The 20,677-nt window shown below is 36.4% G+C and overlaps 1 protein-coding gene across 2 annotated transcripts; it reads left to right on the top strand.

Moving 5' to 3' along the window:
- The first annotated feature begins 62 nt into the window (after positions 1-62).
- LOC109081604 (major facilitator superfamily domain-containing protein 3-like) lies at positions 63-20,279 on the top strand. 2 transcript variants are annotated; one of them, XM_042754703.1, is made up of 6 exons: positions 63-683; positions 1,575-2,307; positions 9,304-9,451; positions 13,096-13,196; positions 16,226-16,335; positions 19,974-20,279. In XM_042754703.1, exons 2-6 carry the CDS (start codon positions 1,617-1,619, stop codon positions 20,175-20,177), a joined length of 1,254 nt encoding a protein of 417 aa, XP_042610637.1. In that variant the 5' UTR covers positions 63-683; positions 1,575-1,616; the 3' UTR covers positions 20,178-20,279. The 2 variants fall into 2 exon arrangements, with proteins under 2 accessions (XP_042610637.1, XP_042610635.1); XM_042754701.1 differs by having other exon boundaries at positions 63-692.
- The last annotated feature ends 398 nt before the right edge of the window (positions 20,280-20,677 follow it).

Here is a 20,677-nt window from a genome sequence, read left to right as displayed (position 1 = left end):
AGGTGCCTTCAAAGGGTGCTCCAGAAGGTTCTGCAAAGTGTGGCAATCCGAAGAACCCCAACTAGTCCTCAAAAATCTTTTATCATTTCATGTCTCTTGTGCAGTCTCAGTGCCTGTTGAGAAGGTATTTACGATGTGAAAATGTGTATTTTTAAGCGAACAATGCTTGCAATGTTTTAAAAAAAATAATTGTAAAAGTAAATGGTATCATAATTACCATTTGATTCAAGCAAAAGCTATATTTCTTTTGAATAAAGGTGCCTTTATCAAGGAAATCGTTTGATAGCTCCAAAAATTACCATGCAAGGCGGTTTATAAACTAAAATCTGCAGTAGGCTTTATAGAAACTATTACCACAAAGAATTGAGGATGACAAATTACGACTTAGACTGTGTGTCAGAAACGTGTTCGGCTGGAACAATGGCAGTGGTAGGAGAAGAGATAGAAGAGAGAAAGTTTGAGACGGGAGGGCGCGATTTCTTACTCACATTCTTACTGTCATACGCTGCAGTACCGCTGTAATGACGGGTGGCGCTGTTGATTTAGTGGCTGTGAGCGCTCAGGAGCACTATGCTGAATGGTTGAAAGAGTGCGTTACGTCAAGCGCTCCCGCGGAAGTAGCGAGGGTTGGAAAATAGAGGTTATGCTGCATCGAGCACAGCGGGTGAAGGAGACGTTTGCCTGTAAATACAGTAAGATATCTGCTGTGCTTATTTGTACATATCTATATACATAGTTTCTGTGGTTCTTAATCCTAATTGTAAGTCTCCCTCAAGTGCCTCGAGCATATGTTGTGACAGTAATGGACTGTTTATGACTATGAAATATGAAAATGAAAATGAAATCGTCATTGAATGTTTAAATCTCTATTATTTATATTTTAGTGTCTAACAGTTAGTAGTTTTCAGGATGTAAATGAAAACATATCTAATGACACTTGCATTAGTTTGATCAGTTATATCCAGCTGTGATATTATTTTATGTTGTATATGAAGTTGAAGATGAATGAATGACGTGCAATAAATGAATGAACCACTCAGCACTCTTTGCAATGCTAGTTTGTGTTTTTGAGGTAAGACACTACTGGCAATAACATACCATGCACTTGTCAATTTAGAGGTTTTGGTCTATTTTGCTCCCATAACATGTCTTCTTTCAAACTAGCGGAAAGTAAACATCCAAGATATTTCCTTCTGATTTCAAATACAATACATATCTTTAAAAGTCATTTTTTCAAAATGTGAAGAAATCTTATTGCAGAAACCATGTGAAAGAAACTGTCAGAAATATCCCCTTCGGTAGCACTTCCATACACCAGACTTTTCAGTTTTATTCCTATCAGTTTTTTTTTAAAGATTTTATTTGTTTCTGGATGTTGACAGTATTCCCTGATTCATTGAGTGAAAAAAGATATCCCAAATCCCCTCTGTAAAAGCCCTTTAATATATCAACAAAATTATTTTTGAAAACCTGGTTTTATCCAGTCTTCATATTTCTGATGTCTTAAATTGAAACCCTTATGTTAACTTATGTTGACAAGTCCATGTCAAACACTCTACTTGTGTTGATTACAGAATACAGCCATGAGCTGAGGCTCCCCAAACCTGCCTTTCTCAATGATGAACGACAAACTGGTGTTCCTGGGTCTCCTTTATTTCATCCAGGGCATTCCGTATGGCCTGCAGTCGTCTTTGCTCCCGGTGTACCTGCGTGGTGCCGGCCACTCCCTCACCCGCATCAGCCTCACCAAAATCCTCTATTTCCCCTGGGTGCTCAAGGTACTCTGGGCCCCTCTGGTGGACCGAACTTGTACCAAGCGCTGCTGGTTAGTGGGCACAGTGGCTGGTCTGGCCCTCACGTGTTTGGTGAGCGCTACCATGTCACCTGATGTTCAGTACATGGGGGTAGCGGGCTCCCTGCTCTCTATGAACATGCTGGCATCGGTGCAGGACATTGCGGCGGACGGGGCGGCTGTGCGGCTGCTCAGGGGTCAGGGGGAGCTGGGTCTAGGAAACACCGTGCAGGTGGTGGGGTATAAAGCTGGGTCTGTGTTTGCTGGAGGGGGGCTCCTGGCTGTGATTGATGTTGCAGGCTGGGGCTGGATGTTCACACTGCTGGCCTGCGTGTACGGTGGTGTTGCTCTGTTCGTGTGGGGTGCCCCAGTGTTGGATGGAGAGCCTCCGCGGGGACAGGGAGAAGGGCGGAGAGGGTCAAAGGATGTGATGCAGCCATGGAAGGTGTGGAGGACGCTCTTGTCTGTCCCAGGAACGCCATGGACAATGTTCTATGTTCTCACTTACAAACTAGGTAAGATATTTGTCATAATTTAACATCAGAAGGGTTGATTTGAATGATTTGGAGATCGCAAAGTACATCTACTTTTCCCTCTAATTTGTTGAATAAGTTGACACTAGGGCTGCACGATTATGACAAAAATCATAATTGTCGATTATTCCCTTGAAATTGTAATTGTGATTATTAATAACAATTATCACAATTTACACTGAATGATGTTTATACCATTGTTTGATGCAACTGCATGCCATATTTTTATATGAAAATAAACATGCTGAAACACTCTAACTGAAAAACCTTTAGTGCTTTTCTATAGTATTAAGGCTCAAATGTCAACTATACATCGGATTGGTTTCTTCTTTAAATTATAAAAAAAGTAAAAATATGAATGGTATTATAATGTTATACTAAAACTAAAACAATGGGGGAAAAAAACCCTTAAGATAACATGTAGAAAGAAAAAAACATCTTAAGTGTGCAGAATAACATAAGTGGACTTTGAACGATTAATTGCCATTTTGTACGATTGCGTAATTGTGGCATCCATAATTGTAATCGCGATTAGAAATTCGATTAATTGTGCAGCCCTAGTTGACACACACCTGTTGTTTTGTAGTTGTGTACTGAATAGACTTTATTCATACAGTTTAATATTTGCAAAATAAATAAATAAATATATAATGCAGGTTTTCCCAAAATTTATAACGTTCCCTCCGCCCCACGTTTATGACATTGTATAGATAAATTTCCTGTTTAAATTGTTTAATTAAAATGTGATATTATTTTTGAAATGTGTGTGTGTATATTATTTCCAACTTTTACAAATATTATACATATGATATAAATACGTTTTAATAAAAACTATTTGTAAATGATAAAAACTATAAAAAAAATTTGCATTTATAAAAACTGATTGTAAATTAATTCTGTGCTCTGTGTCACCATAAGTAAGCTTGTACATAGAAATTCTTTATGTTACTTACCAGGAAAGTGACTGTCTTATTTATACGGTGTCAGAATGGTGAGGTGTTTGGAAAGTTATAAATGTTTGGAAGTCTTTTCCCCCCAGTTCTTCACCATGACTGACCATGAACTTGAAACTAAGTCATGGTAATGTGTTGTTTTTCCACAAGATGGCAGTCTTGCTCTTTTCCATGCTTACTGTCACATTATTCTCAAATATTTTGAAGCAACTAAACATCAGGAACCATACACAGATCGGTCACCCAGTTGAGTTCAGAATGTCTGTATACTGGAACTGATATCTTTCATTTAACTTTGCACCAACGTTTAAGCCCAACTTCTGTGCCATGATCTGAATCAGGAATATAGACATAAATAGCAGCTAATGAATCACTTTCAATGAGCTGAATGTAGTGTTTGGCACCAGAAGGGGATTATGTCTGGATTATAGTCTCTTTGTGTCTGTGATATTTTTTATTGAAAACTGAATACATAAATATGTGCTACACTATTTATGTTAATGTATTTTGTTTGTGTCGCTTCATTTAAGTGTTGTATGTTTTTCAGAACAATTTAATCAGAAAACCAAGCTTTGTGTGTCATGTGTATGTGTCTCTGGCAAAGAGAGAGAGTTGGCATTGTAATCGGATGAGCTTCAGCAGACGAAAGCAGACAGGACATGCGGCAGCCCCCCTCTTAATCTGTCTTATAAGGTTTTTCCTCCGATCATCATCATAATCACTATTAAACAGCACACAAACTAGTTTACTAGTTTAACATCTGTGTGCTAGTAAATTGTAAAACTCAATTTTCTTACTATACTTACTATATGTAGTATTTGTGTCTTGCTTTTCAGCAAAGATACACATCTTTAAAATAAGAAGCATTTATAAGATAATACTTGTTTGTTTTTCCATTTTCCATTTTTTATTCTCGTTAACATTTTTAGCATAAATCTAACAGTCCTTTGTGCAGTTTATGCTTAAAGCAAAAAACAACAAAAACTATTTGCCAGTGGTATAAGAAAATAAACTTTCAAGAAGAATTCAAGATTTATTCTCTAAAAACACATCCTAATATTTTATGCTGTTAAGTAAGTTTCTTTAGGAGTTTTTCTGTAAAAAAACAACAACAAAAGTATTTATTTAAGAAAATTATGTTTTAAGTTATAATCGTTAATCTGTGCATAGAATGCAACATGCCTTTAAATGGACGTTTGCCTTTTTTTCTATTTATTGCTTGCTTCTCATTTAGCTTTATATGATCATAAATATTCACAAAAGTTCACAAAATAAAGTTCCTTGTTATTTACTTAAATTTTTAATACAGTAGTTATTGGATTGTAGAATAAAGTAAGTGTCTTACTAAGAAGACAAATCAATTGCACTACACTTAATGTTGTTGCATGTCATCTAGTGCTTGTATTGCATCACAGACTGTTACCAAAATATGTTATATATAAGTTATTTCAGCGCAAGCGTTGATAAAGGGTGATTGGTGGGGGGGTAGACAGTGGTGGGATGGAGGGGGCTGGGATTGGGCCAGACGTGGAGCTTCCCTGGGAAGAGTCCAGCTGGAGGCGGGAGTGTACTTTTGGGGGTTAAAGTTGGATTCTCTATGGAAGTAGAAAGCCATTTTTGCTCTGTTTCGCTGTCTTTCTCTGTATATATATTAAATATATATATATACATAACACACACTCATACACACATAGATGCATGTATATCGCCTGATGCTGCCCTCTCTCTGTCCCGCACAGCAGGGGCCAGTGAACGGAGGGGCATGTGGGGGGATGGAGGGGTGACGCGAACCAGGAGGCAAATATTTTCCAGAGGGAACGCAGAGGACTGCAGGGGGGATGAATTAATGAACACCCACCACATGGTCAACTATGAGAGAGAGTGAAAGAGAGCGAGAGAGATGGTGGAGCGCAGGGGGCATCGGGAAATGCGTGAGTAGAGAGTGATGGAGAACACAGAAATTCCAAAGAAAGAAAATGAGTAAAGAATGTGATGTCTTTTAGTTGACCTACATTGTTTTCCCATTGTCAGGACCATTGTGTAACTCGGGTGTGAACATTAAAAAGCATTCTGTTTAGATATGTGAGCTTACAGTACATCACACTTTGAATAGGCTGCGTCTCTGTTCCCTATCCATACCACCGTATCTTCGCTCGCATTCACATAGTTAACGGTGCAAGTGATAGTCCTCGATGCTTTTGTTTCATCCAAACAATTATGTCATTGTGTCCCAGAATGTAAAGGGAATAACCTAGACCTTTGCGGATTTGAACCTCAGAGGTCCGTAGAGACTTGGTACGGGGCTTGTCGTTGGTTGAGGAGCATTTACAATGGAGTTGTGTGACCTGCTCAAGTACACACAGATGCAGATACACACGGCACAGTGACCTACATGAACTGGGAGGGGTCCAGGATCCTCAGGCTGTTCCCATGCTGAAGACTCTGGGGAGTTTGAGATGTATCATACTGCTGCTTTTAGTCAGCATCTCACACTCGTTGGCTCTCACACACTTTTGAAGTTTAGTTGAGGTGTTGTTTTTCATTGCATCCTCATGTTGCTCCAAATCTGTATGGCTTTCTACTGTTTGTTCTGTGGAACACAAAAGACTAATATTTGGAGAATATCCAGGACTTTCTTTTTAATGCAAAAAAAAAATAAAAGGACTGGAGCTGTCAAGCTTTAAAATGCTAAAAAAATATATATATATCCATGTGATTTATCCACTGTATTGCAAACCCTCTATAATAGTGTGAGGAAAAGACTGAAATGTAAATCATCATTCACTAAAATTCTTGACTCTCTTGCTGTTTGGGGGTTTGTGAGAATGGAGTTATCTGCTATATTTTGAGTGAAATTTTGAGTTAGATATTTACAATGAATCGGTTGATGTAATTTATAAAACCCATCTCAATGATTTGTCCATTAATTAGACTGAATTGTTTCTCAAATTAATCTCACTGACAGTTAACAACTTACTGGAAGGGAAGAACGCTAGTAAATACAAAAATAACTGATACTTTGTGGTGCTTTTGTTTGCTTTTTGAGACTTGAATAATCGTTCCATCTCATCCTGAATCTGTTTTCCATTTTTGTCTTCATCTGTTCCCCATTATCTCTCGTTGTTAACCGAGGTGAACTGATACAGCATCTCTCCCCACTCTCTCTCTCTCCCTCTTTCTCCTCCCAGTGCCTCCCCTCTTCTGCTTTCCTCCTCTGTGTTTTCGTGGATGTCTAATGAAATCCCATGTGAAATGGACAATTGTTGCTCTGAGATTATTTATAGACATAAATAAGCAGCCTTGTTGTTTGTTTTCAATCCCTGCTTAAAAAATAATTAGTTTGAAGCAGTGTAGGAGAAAAAAAAAGTCTGAGGCAGAACGCTGAAGCACATATCCAAACTGCACATATGAGATGATCTGCAGAATCAGAACTTTTCATTGATCATATTTGGCATTTTGTATACATTTACACTACCATGTTGACACAATGAACACTGTTTGTTCTGTAGTATTCCCTTTACATAATTTTTTATCAATTTTTATTGTAGTTTTTATTTGAGTGGAAATGCAGATTCATACTGTCTTTCCATAATCTTAAGTAATATGAAACTATGAAATTCTTAATTTTTTTTGTTTTTTAATTATATCAAATTATATTATTAATAAAAAAATATTAAACTGATACTATTCTAAATAGAATATATTAAAGGGGTCATGTGACGTTGCTAAAAAGAACATTATTTTGTGTATTTGGTGTAATAAAATGTTTATGCGGTTTAAGGTTAAAAAAACATTATTTTCCACATAATGTACATTATTGTTGCTCCTCTATGCCCAGTCTTTCTGAAACACGTAAATTTTTACAAAGCTCATCGTTCTGAATAGTGAGGTGTGCTCTGATTGGCCAGCTATCCAGTGCGTTGTGATTGGCTGAATTCCTCTAGCGTGTGATGGAAATGTTATGCCCCTCACCATACTGTGATGCCGTGTGTCCCGCCGCGACAAGACAAAACCAATAAAACCCATTACAAATCAGGCATTTGTTGCATCCAGTGGGGACATATTTACTGATTAAAATGACTTATACTGTCTTTTTACACGTCACACTGTGTAAACATAAAACCATGTCTGCATTTGTGATCGGAGAAACGACAAACAACAAGCGCTACTCTACACTGCTCAAAACTCACGTTTGAATCATCAGTGGCAAATTCTTTTTACTTACAGGCTGTGAGTCAGAAGCGACAGACTGTCCTTGCAAAGTTGGAACTGCCCCACTTTATAGAAACAGACATTATCATCATATTCAACCCACACAAAAAACAAACATCCCCCCTCCACAAAAAAAGCTCCACACACACAAATAAATATTTTGGTACGACTGTTCTGGAACAGTATTGTAAATATAACTTAACCACTGATTTCTGGTTGTGTCCTCTTTTGGAAGACCAAACAAAGTAGTTTACCAAACACAAAGAAACACAAAGACACTCCACCAAAAGCTAGAAAAAAAAACACCCACAATAAAATTTACACAACATTTCTTCGCGTGAACTGATATGCGGCATTATGCAAATCTTCCCACATCGTGATGTAGACATGTGGGGGTGTGTTGGAACGAGCCGTTTTAGGGTTGATTCTTTACTTTTATAAAGAATATCTCTTTGGATTTGAGACTTTAGTCAGTAGCACTTTATTTTACAGTCCTGTTCCTCATGTACATACTATGTACTTATTTTAGTAATTACAATAACTATGTAATAACTAGGTACTAACCCTGAACCTACCCCTAAACATAACCCTACCCCATGTAGTTACCTTGTATTACCAGAACTTTCTTAGATAAATACACTGTAAGTACACTTTAAGTACATATAAGTACACGTACTGTAAAATAAAGTGCAACCAAAATGGCATCATATGACCACTTTAAGTGTAGTTTAGAAGCCTTTTTGATTTTACTATGGTAATTAGCGGCCTCTGTGGTTAGGTTACTATGGTCTTCAAATAAATTATGGCTATGCTGGAACTTTGCCAGATTTCCCAAGGATTAGGCTATAACTGACTGTGTTGACATTAGTCAAAACATAATATGCAAACTAACAAGCAGTTTTTAATGCTTTGTGGGCAAACTGCAAAGTGAATGTGACTGGCTTTTATGTGTTCACCCTCATGTAAAACTGCATCCTTATTCCTTGAATGCATTGGACCTGGGTGGCATACACTATAGCTGCCTTATATGAAGAAAAGATGTGCTGAATGTGAAAAACGAGTCCCATTGTTCATTGTTGCCACCACATTACAGACTTTACAACATCTTTTACAAATTTAGTTCTACTGTCAGACTCAATCCCCCTCAAAGAAAGTGATGTCAAAGCGCTCACGTGGCGCTGTCAGAGACCGTAGCAGAACTCCGACAGAAGCGTCTGATTTTTCATTTGAATTTCTGTTTTTGTTTCTCACCGGTTTCATCCCGGGGACCCCGGAAGCGCAGTTTCTTTTTGACGGCGGTCTCAGAGCTGTCATTCAGCGGGCTGTCTCGCTGTTGAACTGAAGGCAGACTCCATAAATAATGACAATGCCGTTAAATAATACACGGCGGTGGGTTAGCAAGGCCTCTGTGCACACGCTATCATGCAGCGACGCAGGACTCGTCACGATGTATCGGCAGCATTTTCACTGGCAGATTTTGTTTTTGTCAAATTTAAGTGACAAGCTCTCAGGAAAAAAAAAATGTCTGGAAGGCAATTCAGGCACTGATCCTTTAAGGACTAAAGTGCGAAAAACATGGCCTCTGCTCAGGTTATAATTTTTTCCTCACAATTTTCAGATAACAAGTGTTTTGTTTTGACTAAGTTTGTCTTGTGATGTGTGGATATTATCAGTAGTTTAAAAACAGTTTTGAGAAAAAATTCTGATGCAATGTGATAAGAATCCAGCACATTTTCAATAATCCGGTCAAAAGAGCATTTACAATTGTTGAACTTTGTGTGTGTATGTGCTGATGTAATCCTATATTTTACAGGAGAACAGGGGGCCATCACCATGTTTCCTCTCTTCCTGCTGGACCATCACATGACAGCCAGAGAGCTCGGGGTGTGGAACGGGGTGGTTGCCATGGCATTTTCCATCTGCGGCTCATCAATCGGGGGCTTCTTGCTCTCTCAGTACAGGTAGATTGTGTGTATGTGTGTTTTTTTTTTATTTTTTATAAAACGATGTTGAAACTGAATCAATTCTAGCTGCAACACCCTTTCCAGCTTAGTCACACTTTGCCATTAATGTTGCAGGAATGGCATTGAAAAACTTTGTTCTTTGGTTTTCTTCTTACACCTTTTTCAATGCCCCCTCTTGCTTTATCGGTTTCTGTGGCCCACCATCTCTCTGTGAAAGAAACATGGCCCTTTTCTTTTTCTCAGTGTTTTCTCACTATATCTTTCCACCCATCTCAGCCCCAGGCGTGAAAGAAGGAGAGAGAAAGAGATAGAGAGAGTGTGTGTGAGAGATAAAGAGAGATTGAAGTAATGGAAGTAAACACAGCCTTTTGTAGGAGCTGAGAGTAAAACAGGCTCAGGTGTGAGCTGAAAGGCCTCCAGGATGCATAAAGTTGGACTGCTTGAATAGAGATATACTTGTTGCTGATACGTTGCTCTTGTCTACTGACCTGAGACCGGTTTTTACCAGTTATGTCTTGTAATAGTTAAGATAAGAGTTTGGTTTGCTAAATCGTTCCAAGAGCAGCCGAAGTCGCTTATCTTCCTCGAACGGTATTGACAATAGACCCACACACCCGTTAGTGTGTTCTGAGAAAGGCAAGGGGAAGAAAATTTTTGAGAAAGACATATGCAGTGGTTCTGTCTTTATTTCTCGAGGGCAGACATCCAGTCACGTATCAGAGTTTAAAGTGAAATGATACTCTTCATACTGGACTTGTGCTATTTTCTCCAGGCTGGTTTGCTTTACCTTATGGCATCATGATACAACATGCATTTTAATGCAGTTTTATAAACCACTGGAATGCATTACATGAGCTTCTGCACTTGACGCTTACGTTGGTGTAAAAAATATTATGTAATGTTGGTCTATTTAAAGACAGAGTAACGTCACCCTTTGTCTGCTGTCTCTGTGAAAAAGATTTCTATTAAAAAAAAATGCTGTTCTTTTGAAAATATTAGCAGCACTGCTGTTTTCAACGTTGATAATAACAAGAAATATTTATTGAGCAGCAAATCAGCATATTAGAATGACTTCTGAAAGATCATGTGACACCGATGACTTGAGTGTTCTATTTAAATTAGGGCTGTCAAATGATTAATCGCGATTAATCGCATCCAAAATAAAAGTTTTGTTTACATAATATATGTATGTGTACAGTGTATATTTATTATGTATATATAAATACACACACATAAAGTATATATTTAGAAAAATATTTGCATGTATAAACATTTATATATTTATATTCTTATATTTTTATATTATATATAAATATATTTAATATATAACACATAACATATTCTTCTTAAATATATACATGCATGTGTTTGTATTTATATACACATAATAAATATACACAGTATACACACATATATTATGTAAACAAAACTTTTATTTTGGATGCGATTAATCATGATTAATCATTTGACAGCACTAATTTAAATTATAATAAAATTGAAAGTAGTTATTTTAAATTATGATAGTATTTCACAATTTTACATTTCAGCCTTGATGAGCATAAAATAAAATTTAAAAATGTTTTAAAAAATCTTGCTGACCACAAACCTTTCAAAGGTAGCCCAGCTAGCCTAGTATTTAATCAATGTTGCAAGAAGTCCAGTCTCTAACTTTCCTTCTGAGCAAATATCCAAACAATCACACCTTGCACATCTTGTTTCAGCAGAGCATAAATTTTGTGCATAAATGAACAATCCTTCCAAATACCAGGTCAGTGGGACTAAAACATATGATAAAATCACAATCAGAGTTAAATATCTGCTCAAATTTTCTTACCTATCCTTTTTAATCCCTCTTTTTTTCCCCTTTCTCTGTAACCTCTCCCTCTCTCTCGGTCCCTTCATCTTTTTTTAAAAAATTCTCTCTTTTAGTCTCTCTCTCTCTATGCTAAAGGCAGTGTTAATGAATGGGGAGGAATGTAAAGTTTCACACGCAGGGGGCTTGTTCATTCGACACAGTCTTGCATTCAGTCCTTGCTTCCCACAGATTGGGTTTCTGCCGTTGTCTGTTCAGGGCCACTAAAAGCTAATTTGGACACTTATCCAGGCCCCATCTGAAATGCTTGAGTGGCCAAAAACTGACCCCCATACACTGATCGCCATCAGCAATCTGAGAGTACGAATCTTATCGGGCCTAACTGCTCGTGTGATACGCTTGTTTTAGGCTCGTTTTTGATCTCTCGCACCCTTCTCTCGCTCTAACTTTTCCTCTTTAAGACTGTCTGTCTTTCTTACAGCTCTCTTTCTCTCTCTCGTCTCATCTGAGTGAAATATGAAAGAGTGTTATTGAGTGGATGCAGGGAGGGTGTTTACATGAGAATGATGGCAGATTGGCTTTCTGTCTGACCGGCTGCTGTTGTTGCCTGGGTTCATCTAGATCTAAAAGGCTGGTTTAAGATGACAGACGATTCCTTACTCTTCTCTTAAAGTCCATTTGACCTTTACCCGCATCTCCTTCTCTCTTTTTCCACTCGCTTTCTCTGTCAGAGGCCTCAGAGTCTGTTCGCATGGAAAGGATGTTTATGTAAAGACACAATTTTTACTAATTTTTACAACCTTAGGGACAAATTAAACTAATTTTCATGCAACAGATCCTGTCACCAGTGCTTAACTCGAGCCTGGTCCTTAATCATGCTGTCTGACCACTTTAAGCTTTAATACATGTAGGCTAGTCTTTTCAGAGAACATGATGTAAAATTATATTAACTGTTATGCATTACTGATTAAAAATAATAGATGTGAAAAGAAACGCTGTAGAAGTCATGACTCCAGACCCTGTGTTTGATTGACAGGGCCCTCTGGGTGTTCTGATTGGAGCTGGGAAAAATTGAGGGGTGTGATGGTCACTAATTAGCAGGGGTTTAATCAACCTGTGGCTGTGGATCTTGTTGTGTTATTGATTATGTCATGAAGGAAGTTCTCCTGAGGGATTCTTAACTGTTATTAAAGAATTGATTTGAGTGTGCAAACACACACTGTATGTAAGCATGTGTACAGGAGTGTCTCAGTGTGGCAGTCCTATGTGGTTGACCCTCATTACTCCAGTCTTCATTGTCACATGATCCTTCAGAAATCATTCTAATATGCTGATTTCCTGCTGAAGAAATATTTATTCTTATTATTATTATCATTACTGTTGAAAACTGCTTAATATGTTTGTGGTAAAAAAAAAACAATCCCCAGGATTTTTAATAAATAGAAAATAAAAACTCAAAAAAATATATATATTTTTTTTGCGAATGTCTTATGATATAGCACTTTATTGTCAGAGAAGTCTGAAATTTTTCTTGCATCACAGTATCTATGTTTACAACAATTAACATCCTTTAAGCAACAACATGCACTTCATCCACACCAGAACAAAACACATTATATGTAATTATACACATATTATACATATGCATATGTCTTATAAATATCTTTCCCTCTCACTTTGGATTAATTTAATGTGTCCCCAACAAATAATAGTATTAATTTCTTTAAAAAAATTAACTGTGGTCTATATTTCATGACATTACATTATATTGCATATTTGTGGAGTTTGAGATAATATAACTGAACTTTCTCTCTTTTTATGTCCTCAGTATTGGCTTGCTGATGAGACGTGTGTTTATGATGCGGACTGTCAGCATGGTCTTCCAGAGCTCACTTCTCGTAGTGCTGGAGCCCTCGGCCTTGATGAAAGGTGAGAAATTCACATACCTGTACACACTAATGTATACAAACATGGTGATGTTCCAGCATTGGAATTAGTAGAGACTTATTTTATTTTATTTTGAAATTTAATATGGTGTTGCTCATTATGCAGTAATTGTACTTCATTGGTCCACTGCTTTGTAAATAAAAGGAAGGGAGAAACTAAACGGACATCAAAACATGTTTATTACTGCCTTGTGCATCTTGGGGGTACAGTTTGTTCATAAGAGCTAGAAAGCTCACCTGTACATACTGTATGTATGTATATATATAGAAGTGAAATCGACCTGTTCTCTTCTGAACAGAGCTTTCTGTCCTTTCTACTGTTCCCCTGAATTTCAGCATCCACGAGGCTATCTCTGGTTTCCAGCGTTTTCCATTGACAGGCTAAAGTGTCCATTTCAGTACCTTGCACAGAGTAAACAGGTGTTAAGGCAGAGTTTGTCTGAATAAAACTCTAAATGCTGCATTAAGCAACAGCATGTGATAAAAAGGGAGAGTATTAACATAAATGTCACTAAAACGTCTTTAATTTTGTAATTTAACTATAAATAAAATCCAGATGGGTAAGACATTTGCAGTCTTTATATGACATACAATAAAAATCAACAAAGCTAATTCAATTCAATTCAATTCAAGTTTATTTGTATAGCGCTTTTTACGATACAAATCATTACAAAGCAACTTTACAGAAAATTAAGTTTCTATACAATATTTAGTAGTAGCTTATCAGTGGTGACTGTCAGTTCATGTGCATATAGCAGAAATGTTCAGAAAAATCAATAAAAAGACGTAAACAAACAGACGATTAAACTATTAACAGCAATTATGCAATCAAACTTATAGCAAAATGTGGTAGTTCTGTATGTTGTCCTCTGGGTTAGCATCATTGAGGTCCTCTGATGGCATCATCTCTTCTCAGGTGTTCTGGATCCAGACTGGAGCTTGTGTAAATCCTTAGTTACCACGGGATGTAAATCCCGTGGCAAAGCAGAGAAACAAAATCATAATTAAGCTGCTGTTGCCAAGTAAAATTAATTTGTTTAACCCAAGCTAAAAATAATAATCACATTTGATCAGATATTGCAGTCTTTATATGACAGAGTTTAATTATCATCAAAGCTCAAAGTCTATTTAAAAAGGTAAGACATTTGCAGTCTTTATATGACAGAGTTTAATTATCATCAAAGCTCAAAGTCTATTTAAAAAAAAAAAAAAAAAATATATATATATATATATATATATATATATATATATATATATATATATATATATATATATATTATATATATATATATATATATATGAGATCATCAAATCACAATGGCAAAAACTTCTTTGGTACTTGTTTTGACAATTGGAGAAAGTTGTTTATTATAAAGGTATTTTTATATTTTAACATTAAATTTTTTTATAGATAATATTTATGTATAAGCAAATATTATGCAAATATAATTGCTGAAGTTACACAACGATTGTTTTTTTTCACTAGAAAGGGGGGAAAATGGTCAAATTAGTCACAAGTTGAGTCTGTTCACAGACTTGGTTTCATTTTATCAGTTGCTCAAGGCTGTTTATTTGTTGCCCTAGTTGTCTGTTTTAATATAAAAACCAAGTACCAGAGGCTGATATCTTACCAAAGTCAAACTTTCAGTACTGATCCAACCTCAGATCAGTGTGTTCTCTTTTCTGAAAAATTATCTTGAAATTTTATTCCACGAATCTTCTGTAAGACTCCTGTAGATCTGATCTGATGACTGTCTTTATAGTCCTAGTGCTTGGATTCAGCACAATTCAAGCCAAATTTTATGCATGAGCTCTATAGAAGTGATCATACAGAAGTTATGTCAAACATACTCTCTTCCCGGTTCAACTTGCATAAGTGGATCTGCGTTTCTTTTTCTGTCTACGGAGGCCAACGCTATTTTACCTTGAGTATTCTCACAGCTCACTTTGATAAATGAATAAACCCTTATTCGAACCCTCTGCCTGTTTCTCTTTTTTTCTCACATTGTCTTTTTCTCTCACAGGTGCTTTGAATGTTTATTTAATGAAAATGAAAAAAAAAAAAAGGAAATGGGGAAACTCTTGCGTTTTAGCTGTTTTACTCAGTATTTTTTGCCACTGTATTACTTCTTCCCCAGGATGTCGTGGCTTTTTAGTCAAGATGTTTTTGTCAGCGAGTTTCTGTTTGACAACTCCCTCGTCTCTCTGTCTTCCTTATTCTCTCTCTCCCCATCTCTCTTTCTGCTTCTCTCCCAAACAAAATGGAACAAAGCAACTCTGCACCCCATCTAACCCCCCTCAAAAAAAAAAAAAAAAAAAAAAAATTCTAAAGTTCTACAGAAAATATTTTTCAATATTGTATGAGACTGGATGCCTCAGAAGAGATGATTTTCCTTCCTGTGGTTCCTGGATAAGAAATGGAGAAGTCTTGTTAGGCAGAACTAAACATTTCCAGTGAATAATTCAGATGGAGCCGGATGTGAAAGCTGTGAAATGATTTTTTTTGTTTTTTGGCAAATGGGCTTCTGGTAATAATTGATTTGAGGCATTAATGATAGACTGTCTGTCTCATGCTCTAGGTGGATGTTACTGGGAATTAAATACTGATTTCTAAGCGTCAATTGGGGCATCATATAGAGTCAGATTTGAGTGTATGTTAAGTTAAATTGCTAGTAGTTTGACATGGTTCTGTCTGCAAAAATAATAGTCTGGGAGAGCACAGTTTAATAACTAGCATGTAAAGTCCTGTTCCCTCTAACACGGGTATGGCAGTGTTGAGTAGAAGTAAGCCAAAGAACACATTATAAGATCTTCAGTGCAATATTTAAGCCGATGCATTTTTACTGGCAGTATGTAAATTCAAAGTCACAAATTATAACTTGAGGACTGTCTGCAACAGGAACACGCTGTGAGTTGCTTATGATCTGAGGCTTTTTGATGCAGACCTAAAGCATGGGCAGTATGTAGGGAAGTATGTTGTATTAATGTGGACACGTCTTCTTTCTCCCTCAGGTATGGCAGTGCTGAGTCTGAGTTTGCAGCATTTCATAGCTGGTCTCATCACCACTCTGACTTTCACCACAATGATGAACTGCACACAGAGAGCTGAGGAGAGCATACAGGTATCACATGCCACCCTCTTCAACTGACCACAGCTCTTCATGCTCCCTGACAGATCAGGACAGACTGCTTAATGGCATCACACGTGTTCACCTAAGGTCAACAGCGTGACAAATCAATTGTGTTTTTTCTTTAGTTTCAGCAGTCAAGCTCTGAAGACAACAAAACACGCATCTTACAGTTTTTGATAGTTGTTGACAGGTAGAGTCTCACAACAGGCTGTATACTGCAGAAAGCCTGAGAGTGTTTTCTGTCTGCCACATACGTGAGCATATCACAGCAGTCAAAAGCTCATTTATCTGTCAGTCAATAGCTCCATCAGAGATCTGAGCAGTTTTCACACTCTCTTTAGCTCTGCATGTCAACCCATTTCAGCTCATCAATCACCTACAAAGCATATGCATCAGAAAGTCTATTCACATTCATAGATTTGTCATTTGATTTTTTGATTTTTTATTATAATTGGTCAAGATTAGATCTTTGGTTGTTGCAGTAACACAGTGGTTACAGTAGTTCACAAACTCTGACACATTGAACCGTGGTGCTCATGTGGGCAAAAAAAGTTCAAGACGATTTGTTATTTTTCGTGTCTGTTCCCTAGTTATCAAAAAATTCTTCTCAGCAAAAGTCTCAACAGAAAAGAAGTTTGAGGGGTGTGATGGTCACAGACTTTTCTTTTGAAAAGAAGTCTCTTTATGCTCACCAAACCTGCATTTATTTAATCTGAAATACAGTAAAACATTATATTATGAATATTATGCATTTTCAACAGCCATTACTTCAGTCTTCAGTGTCCCCAAAACTATGAATGTGTAGTGTGCCTGTGAATGAATGAAGTGGATTTTATTATAGGAATATTCATTGCAAGAGTAATTATCAAGGATTTATTTTGGCCTTCAGTTTATGAGATGCTATGGTCTTGTGTGTATGTTTGAACTGAGCATGACCGACAATTAAAAAAATATTTAATTCATATTTACAATAATAGCTGATAATTATACAGATATTTATACAGCTGTGGTGACTTATGAAATCCATGCTGCAAATCTATAAACAAAGATTTTTGTTTATTTTTGTCTTGTGTTTTGTTTGCGCATGGGAATAAAGCAGCAGATGCATTTCACAAAAGTGATTCTTGTACAGTATATACAGTTGTGGCCAAAATTTTATGTACGCTTTGCAGTAAATGCAAATGTTAATTATTTTTCCAAAATAAGAGGAATCTTGGAAAATGCATGTTTTTTTTTTTATTTATTTAGTACTTACCTGAATAAGATCTTTCACATAAAAGACGTTTACATATAGTCCACAAGAGAAAATAATAGCTGAATTGATAAAAAGTTACCCTGTTTACATACGCTTGAGTCTTACAAAAGTTTACATGCACTGGATTCTTAATACTGTGTTGTTACCTGGATCCCCCTACACCCCTGGCTCTTAATGTATGTTTTTTCTTTTTGTTGAACTTTTTGTAATAGTTGTGTATGAGTCCCTCAGTTGTCCTCAGTGTGAAAAGATGGATCTCAAAATCATACAGTCACTGCTGGAAAGGGTTCAAATGTGCAAAAGATGCTGGAAAACCAAAGAATTTGTGGGACCTGAGGGATTTTTCTGAAGAATAGCGGGCAGTTTAACTGTTCAGAACAAACAAGGGACTCATGAATAACTATCACAAAAAAGCTGTGGATCATCAGGGTAACAACACAGTATTAAGAATCGAGCCTATGTAAACTTTTGTAAGAATCAAGCCTATGTAAACTGGGTCATTTTTATAAATTCAACTATTTTTTTTGTGTGTGTGTGTGTGTGTGTGTGTGTAGACTATATATAAATGTCTGTTATGTAAAATATCTTATTCAGGTCAGTTCTGAATAAAAAATAACATGCATTTTGTATGATGCCTCTTATTTTGGTAAAATAATGAACTTTTTGCAGAAACTGCAAAGTGTATGTAAAATTTGACCACAACTGTAGTTTGCAAAGCACACCTAATGAAAGGTGCGATCGGTGTGTTTTGCAAACTATATACTGTCATTTTATCTTACGTCAGCTGGTGCTTCTGTGTTACCTTTACAGTGTAAAGACAGCTTATCTGTCTATCAATAAAGAGTGCATCCAAACCATACAATCAGCTTCCTATTTTGTCCCGCTAATCTTGTGTTGCCTAATTTCTGTCCTTGTTAGCTCATTTGTTCATTCTCTCTGTTTGTTTATTTATGTGTCCCCTAGATGATAAACTGTAGTTCTCACTGTTCATAGATATCTCTCCCCTCCCATGTTCTCTTGTTTCATCCCCTCGTTTATCTTTGACATGATTGTATTGTCCTGTTTAAATGGCCCTGCGCTGCTTGCATGTGATCTTTCACTGCTCTCTCAGCAATTTGTCACTCCATCAGCTCAATAGTGTTGAATTAATGGCACTGACAAAGCTCATTAAACAATAAGAGAAGTGTATGTTTTCCCTCGGTCCCTAGGCAATGGAAAAACTCCAGATTCACATTCAGAGTAAAATAATCAGGAGGAGGATTGTAAACTATAGGTTCATTTGAAATGTTCCTATGAATGATACTGTGAATGTTTGTAGAAAGGCCCTGAGGGAGAAACTGAACACCTTAAACAAGTTTCCTCTTGTTGGAATTGTTTTGATGTAAGGCAAAGTTAAAAATTGATTAATAAGAATCAAGTTATAAAGTCATCAGTTACATTGAAAAGAAACACATGTGAAAAAGGTCAAAAGCAGACATCTCAGTTGTGCACATACTTTTGTTACCATTGTCATGTCCTATGAAGGCAAAAAGTTCCATTTAAATTAGGGAAGCACAATGTATATTGGTTATCAGATTATATTAGATAAATTTGTTACTTATTTTAAATTGAATGTTAATATGTACTTAATTATGCATATTTTATTGTGCCTGCTCATTTTCTCTATTCTTACATTTAGTTCATTTTTATCATCATCTGACGCTGACTTAAAGTTGATCTATTTCTGTTTAGCGTTGACTGTTTTTATTTCTGATTCTAAGTAATTGTATTTTCATTGTAACTTAATTTCAGTTAGTTGCTAAGGCATCATTTCTAATTTTTTTTCATCTAATATTTAGATTTTATTTTAAAAGACTTTTATTATAGTTTTAGTTTCAGTTTTAGTAAACAATAACAAAACTTCGCATCATTATGTTGTGATGTCTAAATTCACTTGTATTATTTAACATCAGTGATTTTAGTATTTTAATGTTTTCTTTTTAAATTACTTCGGCAAAGTACTATAGAATTGTAATATAAGTTCTTTTGCAGCCATACGATGAAAAAATAAAATAAAAATTTGGGTTACTGACCAGATTTCTTAAATCGGTGCATCCTAATGTAAAGATCACTTGCATAATTAAGTGCAGGACCTTTTGATGATTTGAAAACATTTCATAATGTAGAGATCTGTGAATGAATGGCATGTTTCACACATGGGTAACACCTGAATCTAGCCTTACAGCAAAACATGTTTCTCTTTCTTTCTTTATAATTCACTCTCCATTTTTCATTGTTCTCGAGAAAATCACACAAATCGTCAAAAGTTAATGTTAAACCTCTCTCTGTATTTCCCTCTCTTTCTCTCTCTCTCTCTCTCTCTGTCTCTGTTCAGGCCACCCACTACAGTTTTCTGGCCACTCTGGAGGTCCTGGGGAAACTGAGTTTTAGTGCCCTGGCTGGAGGTATGGTGGACACTGTGGGCTTTCCCATAGCCTTCATCCTTTTCCTCTTCCTCACCTCCAGCAGTGCCCTGCACGTGTGGAGGGCCACAGAGACTGGCATCCTGAAGGAGCAGCTCAAAGAGCAGCCACAGTGACCAGAGTTATGAGAGAGAGAGTGCTCTATGTTATACTTTGCATAAGATATTGGTGACCAAATAGCCAGTGAAATTAATATGTTGTTTTTATTTGTATTTATTTATAACCACAATCAACAAAACAAAATACACACAAGAAAAACAACTAAAATCCATAACAGCTATTTCTTAACAGCTATTGGAACAGCTATGTCTATCTAGCTTTAAAGGTACTTGCTTTTCAACAAGCCATCCTGAATGGCAAGCAGACTGAGCTATGGCAACACTGTGAATATGTCATTTAGTCTGCTTGAAGGACAGCAGTCAATCATTTAAAAAAGAATCAATAACAAAATATGGATAATCTTTTACGTTTGATATAATGGACAACAACAACTGTATTATTCAATACAATTTTACTGGTTATAAAAGATAAGCTTGTTTAAGGGTCTAGTCTAGTTTGGTTTAGTTACACACACCCTACATTTCATTTACACATTTCCTTATATACAGCATGTATT

This window comes from Cyprinus carpio, chromosome A5 (genome assembly GCF_018340385.1).
Source record: "Cyprinus carpio isolate SPL01 chromosome A5, ASM1834038v1, whole genome shotgun sequence".
NCBI classification, from domain to species: domain Eukaryota; kingdom Metazoa; phylum Chordata; class Actinopteri; order Cypriniformes; family Cyprinidae; genus Cyprinus; species Cyprinus carpio.
This window is presented reverse-complemented; position numbering and strand designations above follow the sequence as displayed.

Excerpts from the sequence above, each read along its gene's own strand:
- LOC109081604 (XM_042754703.1), top strand. The coding sequence starts at position 1,617 with ATGATGAACGACAAACTGGTGTTCCTGGGTCTCCTTTATTTCATCCAG. Across the intron at positions 2,308-9,303 it reads TGTTCTCACTTACAAACTAG|GAGAACAGGGGGCCATCACC; the intron begins GTAAGATATTTG and ends TATATTTTACAG. Across the intron at positions 9,452-13,095 it reads TTCTTGCTCTCTCAGTACAG|TATTGGCTTGCTGATGAGAC; the intron begins GTAGATTGTGTG and ends TTATGTCCTCAG.